This window comes from Pteropus alecto, unplaced genomic scaffold (assembly GCF_000325575.1).
Source record: "Pteropus alecto unplaced genomic scaffold, ASM32557v1 scaffold86, whole genome shotgun sequence".
Lineage (NCBI taxonomy): Eukaryota > Metazoa > Chordata > Mammalia > Chiroptera > Pteropodidae > Pteropus > Pteropus alecto.
The window spans coordinates 26154833-26161626 of NW_006442109.1; the positions used below are offsets into that span (position 1 = coordinate 26154833).

Here is a 6794-nt window from a genome sequence, read left to right on the forward strand (position 1 = left end):
ATCTGAGGGGGTGGGCTGGGTGGAGTGGGCTCGGCTGGTGCTGAGGGCCGTGGTTAGTACTGGATGGGGGCAGCTTCGGAGAGAGACCCAGAGGACAGGCCTCAATGTCAGCGTAGGGAGAGTGAGCGGGGAAGGCGGGGGCGGGCAAAGGCTAGTTGAGTCAGGATGGGAGGGCGGTATTCGTGCCCCGGAGCTGTGTGAGGAGGGGACGGAGAAGGGGCTCCGCGAGACAAGAGACTGGCGCGCGAGGGTCCGTGTGAGGCGGGAGTCGGCGTGGGAGAAGGTCAGGGTGGGGAGATCTGTGTGAGGAGCGGTTGGAGTGGGGTCGGACTGGAGGATTAGCTTGAGGAAGGGGTTTTTGCAGAGAGAGCAGAAGGTGAGTCTGGAGACGGGTAGTGTGAGGAAAGAATGGATCTCAGGCAGTCTTTGTGGGCGATCACGGAAGGTTCCATATAAATGTGTTACCAAGTGTGGTGACTCATCTGAGGGTTTGAAGGACTGCTTAATGCTGGGGAACCAGTGAGTGCAAGGTTAGTTGGATTATTAATTGCATTAGTTAATCAGTGATGTGGGGAGAGGGGCAGCAGTGTTGCGAGTGGTTAGGGGAGTCAGTGAGGAGTCATTTTAGCAAGTTGGGGGAAAGGAGGCACTATGAATGAGTTGATAATGAGAACAAGGGCATCAGCACAGTTCACCAACGTCAGAATAAGGATTAAACTTTACATCAAGAAGGAGCTAAGGGATCCACTGTTGAAGGTGGAAAGGAGATAGTTTTGGTGGCTTGAGGAGTTTTACTGCGTTGGAAGTATTTCTGCCTGCACTCAGTATTGATATTTCCCCTTCACCCCTGATGGAGCCCTCCAACAAATACATGGTGATTAAGGAAATTAGAGGACTACTGCAAGCAGCCCTAAATTCTAAGGGATAAAGAAGTTACATAATTTACCCTCTCTTCTACCCCCTTCTCCCGATCTGACTTAACATAGATATTCCTGAAAAGATTGCCCACCTGTCCCTCTCTGGCTCCTTACTTAACTTATTTATCTCCTTCCACCCTCCCTCCCTCCCTCCCTTTTTTCCTTCCACAGAGATTCAGGCCAGAGTAAGACTGCCCTTTAGCCTAGTGTAGAGTCCGAAGTTTTCTTTTGCAACAAAGTATTGGGTGAGAGGGAATGGGAGAAGAGCACAGAAAACGAGAATGGCTCTTGGAACACCACATTAAAACTCCAGCTCCTCCCAGAGGTACATCTAAATAAATCCTGGCTTATTTCATAGCTATTTCTGTCAGGCTTCTATTTTTGCTTTGTTAACTATGAATTTAGACCTTTCGTCTCTCTTGTGAACAGACTCTCCTTCCCTATTGTATTACCATCCCCTGTTACACAATTGTAATAGAATTTCCAGAACAAGACTCTGTACAGTCAGTAGAAAACCAGGAAGGACTTGGTGGAAGAAAGGATGAAAAGTTTAGGAATCCTAGACATGAGAGAAAGCTCCTGCTTCAGAGGAAAGATAAAGAGTACAACAAAATTCTACTTGCTTAAACTATACAGAGACCTTGGGAATGCCACCAGTCATGGAAATTGGGTCAGGATACTAAAAAGGAGTTCAAAGAAAAAGCCTGTTAATCAGGAGAAGGGTTGTGTATGTATAAGGCCTCTAATGCACAACTGGAAATGTTAAGTCTAAGAATGTTGTGTCCCCATGGTGGCTGAGCAGGGAAGACAAGCAGCAGATGGCAAGACTGAAGAGGTCGAGGTCTGTAAAAAGGTTAACTGTAACTTTCTAATCAAAGCTGCAAATTCCACTTGTAATAGAAAGATTTAAAATAAAATACAGAAAATAATTATTGAAGACTATTTTAAAACTATAAGACTAATCCATTTACTTAAGGAGTTTGTGGCTTAGAGTTGTTGGTCAGTACTTCTGAGAACTTTTGGAGAATGTGGAAAATTACTGATGTGTGACTCCATTTTATTTTTGGAAAAAAATAACATACCTGGATTCCCACAATTCTGTATTATCAAATGTTAACCTTTTGTATATGTTTCCGATTTTTTTAAATTGAAATAAATTTTATAGATAAGGTTGTGAAATTCCATTCAAATCTTCATTTCCATTCTCCCCTCTCCTCAGAGGTAAGCACTATCATGAATTTGATGTCTTTCTTTCCAGTCTATGTTTTTATACTTCTACTAATTATGTATTGTCAGTCATAAATGCGTAATATTTTTTATACAAATGGAACTGTACTACGTGTATTTCTACAGTTTACATTTGGAAGATGTCCACGTTGTTTGATTCATTTTTTATTATTTTAAATTAATTTTTATTTTTATTATGTGACATTGATTAACGAAATCCAGTAAGTTTCAGATGTACAGTTCAACAGTACTATATATATGTGTGTGTATATATAAATATATATATATATATTGCGTTTTGTGTTCACCGTCCATAGTTAGATTTCTTTCTGTCACCACATATTTGACCCCTTTTACCCCACCTACTTCCCCCTCCCCTCTGGTAACCACTAGTCTATTTGATTCATTTTTTTAAATGCTGTAAGGCTATCATTTGTATAAACTACACTGCATTTACCTATTCTCCTACTTGTGACATCTGAGGAGTTTTCAGTTTTTCCCATTAGCAACAGTGAGGTTGTGGGCATCCTTGCACACGTCTTCTTATGGGGGAGAGTTTCTCCATGACAGGACTTCTAAACCTCGGCACAACTAACATTTTGGACTGGATAATTCTTTGTTGTGGAGGAATATCCTATGCACTTTAGAACGTTTAGCAGCATTCCTGGCATCTACTCACTAGATGCCAATAGCACCTCCCCAGATGTGACAGCCAAAAACGTTTACTACCAAATGTCCCCTGCGCAGCATATTCACAGTGGGTTAAGCACCACTACTCTAAGTGCATGTATACAGAAGTGGAACTGCCAGGTTATTCTGATGCAAGTTTTAAGTCTTAAGATATTCTCACTGATTATGGCTCTAGGCTATATTTTTTTCCACTGTAGCTTCTGATGTGAGGGACCTTGGCCTAGACCAGCCTTGGGTCTGTAGTAGCAGAAGACAGTAGTGAGAAAATTGAAATTTCAGTTTGGGAATGGGTTGGAGGCTATTGTGTGGATGCTGACCTGTATCCTCAACCTCACACCCAAGAGCAGACCTATTTCCTCAAACAGATTTTCTGGACTTGAACATCTATCTTTTAAGGTGGAACAGGTGAAGGAGAGACAGAGGGCATAAGGAATTTTAATGTTCTGATAAAGCTTAGAACATAAGATATCCTTAAGTGTTTTTTGAGTTAATCCATGGTAGGAATGAAGATGAAGGTTAGGGGCAAAGGCAGCTGAACTCTGTCATTCTTCTGCCCTTGAATTAAATCACTGAGTTCAACACTACTGTGGGGAGATGGAGAAGGGCTAGGAACATTTTGGAGTGAATCTAAAGTTTGAAATGTCGCTTTAACCTTTTCTTGTAGGAATCGACAGTAGCCTTCCATGAGGAACTGCCTTTTCCATTTGTTACTGGAGTTAACAGTGTTTCCTGCTGGCAGAATCAGGGACATGCCAGCATTGTAAGGGTTAATCTACTGATCCTCTTACCAATCTCAGGGTTGGGGGTGGGGTGAGCAGGGAGGAAAAGAGATACCTTGCTTTTCTCTTATACATCTTTAGTCATTTCAAGTCATAGCCCATATGCCCCTTGTCCTGTTGATCCTTCTCACCATAGCTTTGTTTCCTGCTTCCCCTAGTTCCCTTATAGTTCCCTCATATTTTCTCATTCCCCATCCCCCATTCCTACCCACTGCCGTGGGGCTTGGATTTTGAGCTAATGGGATACCCTCCACTGCAGAGCGGGATGAGTGGGTGCTCCGGCGGGGATGTGGTCACTGCCGGCCAGTGAGGGCGAGAGCGCCACAGCCCACTTCTTCCTTGGAGCTGGAGATGAGGGGCTGGGCATCCGTGGAATAGGCATGAGGACAGAAGAGAGTGACAGCGAGCTCCTTGAGGATGAGGAGGATGAAGTGGTAAGACTAGAGAAAATGATGTAACTTAGTGTTGGGACCCCTGTCACAGAGAGTTGAGATTACATTGGATGGATACACTTCTTTTCAACTGCAAGACTCTCATAAACAGGCCCTGTCCTGATTAAGGGGAGGGTCAGTGGAAATTGGTTGGACTGCCTCCCTTTGAAGCCCCTACCCTTTTGTCTCATGGTTAGTGGTTCTTTGGCTCTACTGCTTGAGCACCCATTCCCACTATGGAAAGGCTCCTGTTCTGTAGGCAGTAGGAATCCCTACAAGTACCACAGTCTAGATCTAAGTTAGAAGACAACCTTTACCCCATAGGTCCAAAGTCCTGGCAAGAAACTCTGTGCCCTAAGATGAGACAGTGTTCCCTGACAGGGATAATCTGGGCAGGAAGTTCTTCAGTTCCTGACAGCATTTCCTCTCAATAGCCTCCTGAACCTCAGATCATTGTTGGCATCTGCGCTATGACCAAGAAATCCAAGTCCAAGCCAATGACCCAAATCCTAGAGCGACTCTGCAGATTCGACTACCTGACTGTTATTATCCTGGGAGAAGATGTGATCCTCAATGAACCTGTGGAAAACTGGCCATCCTGCCACTGCCTCATTTCTTTCCACTCCAAAGGTTAGGGTCTGTGAGGGAAAATGAGAAGGAGTGGTGTTGGGAATGCTGGACTGGGAAATAAGGGTCTTACTGTCAAAGAGTAAAGAGGCCTTCGGCTCTTCCTGACACACTAGAGAGCAGTGCAAAGGGGATTACTGTCCCTACATCTTGGGGGTTTTGCTGTGGGTAGTGTAAAGTCCATTTTTGAACCTTAGGACAGCCCGAAGGGTCTCTGGAAGGACCCTAAAAATAATTTCTTTTTAAATTTTTTCTGATAGACATTCTAAACTTGGGAAGTTAGGCAGAAGGAAAAGGAATAGGATGAATGAGTAGAGGAGCTCAGTGGCAACTAAAAGCTTTAACATGTCTCTCTGTTTCTCTTGCTGTTTTCTCATTCTGTCTCTTTCGCTTCCTTTCTTTGGTCTCCCTATTTCTTTTCTCCATCCCAGGCTTTCCTCTGGACAAAGCTGTTGCTTACTCCAAGCTTCGAAACCCCTTTCTTATCAATGACCTGGCAATGCAGTATTACATCCAGGATAGGTATAATTTTCTGCTGACTGGTGGGATGGGTGGTCCTGAGATTATGCCTGTTTAGAGAACCAACTCTGAGAGGGGCAGAATCAAACAGTTATGCTTAATTTCTGTATCATACCCTCTTTAGTTCTACACCCTGTATCTCCCAATTCCTGAGCAAATAAAATCCCTAGCCTCTCCTCATAGTCACCATCCCTCACTTCTCCCAGCTAATTTATTTTGGGGGGTGATAGGAGGGAGGTGTACCGGATTCTGCAGGAGGAAGGTATTGATCTGCCTCGATATGCTGTGCTCAACCGTGACCCTGCCCGGCCTGAGGGTGAGTACCTGGCCTTGTCCAGTCCTACCCTGCCTTGCGTTCTCTGACTTAGTCAAGTTCTCCATCCTCTAGACAGCTCCTATGTATCACCTATCTAAGTGAGCCTGTGGTTATTAGAGTATGGGTAGAGTTATAGCCATGGGTCTTTGGACAGAGCCTTGGAAATCTTATATAGATACTATAATATCTGTATACCATGTAGATATTACCATATTTATTCCCAAGATTTGTTCATAAAATTTCGAAGGTTATAGAGATTAAAACTTGGAGAAGTATTCTACGTAGAATACTTGGAAGTATTCTACGACCCTAGGCCCTAGGCATGACTGGACACCTGCCTTTCAGAGTGCAACCTGATAGAAGGTGAAGACCAGGTAGAGGTAAATGGAGCTGTCTTTCCCAAGCCTTTTGTGGAGAAGCCAGTGAGTGCAGAGGACCACAATGTTTACATCTACTACCCCAGCTCAGCTGGAGGAGGAAGCCAGCGTCTCTTCCGTAAGGTATGGGTGACATTTGAGCATTTGGGGAGTCAGAGAGGTAGAAGAACAAGAATGAAGATGTGGGAAGGGAAGCTGGAGGATGTGGAGACAAAAGTAGAAGCAACATTCTTTTTCTCTTCCTTTTCCTTCTGAAGATTGGCAGCCGGAGCAGTGTTTACTCTCCTGAGAGCAGCGTCCGAAAGACAGGGTCGTACATCTACGAGGAGTTTATGCCAACAGATGGCACAGATGTCAAGGTTATGGTGGATACAGGGATTTAAGAGGTTAAAAATGTCTGGGTGGGATTGGGTGCTTGGGGAGCAAATGGAAACATATGGAGGGGTCACAGAAAATAAAGTGTGAATATGAGTGGCTTCCATATTAAGGTGGAGATAACAAGTGAAGTAGTAGATATTTCCATTGTCTCTATCAGAGCAAGGGCAAGGGTGACATGGAAGAGCATATAATTTTGGTAAGTTATTTCTTAGTAAAGACTAGACAGTAGTGCCTGAGTCTCAAGGAGAAACCTTCATAATCATATTTCAGTAAGGCTCAGTAAGAAAAATGTCAGTCTCCTTGTTCTTAATACTCAGGGAGGTTTTTGTTTTTGTTTTTGTTTTACTCCAAATCTTAGTCTACAGACCTAGTGCTCGTATTGTCTCCTTAAATGCAGGGTGAGCTGTGGGCATACTCAGTGATGCTATGTACCTGCAGGTGTATACAGTGGGGCCAGATTATGCTCATGCTGAAGCCAGAAAATCTCCAGCTTTGGATGGAAAGGTCGAACGAGACAGTGAAGGGAAAGAAAG

At 43.9% G+C, this 6794-nt stretch overlaps 1 protein-coding gene across 1 annotated transcript in view; it reads left to right on the forward strand.

Moving 5' to 3' along the window:
- Positions 1-1104: 1104 nt before the first annotated feature.
- Positions 1105-6794, forward strand: part of PPIP5K1 (diphosphoinositol pentakisphosphate kinase 1) — a 41497-nt gene continuing 35807 nt past the window's right edge. Inside the window, exons 1-9 of the mRNA XM_025038838.1 lie at positions 1105-1242; positions 3499-3594; positions 3873-4047; positions 4479-4674; positions 5103-5193; positions 5421-5506; positions 5852-6006; positions 6141-6242; positions 6700-6790. Of these exons, the coding sequence (XP_024894606.1) occupies positions 3901-4047; positions 4479-4674; positions 5103-5193; positions 5421-5506; positions 5852-6006; positions 6141-6242; positions 6700-6790 (868 nt within the window). The 5' untranslated portion in view covers positions 1105-1242; positions 3499-3594; positions 3873-3900. The remainder of the gene's footprint in view (positions 1243-3498; positions 3595-3872; positions 4048-4478; positions 4675-5102; positions 5194-5420; positions 5507-5851; positions 6007-6140; positions 6243-6699; positions 6791-6794) is intronic.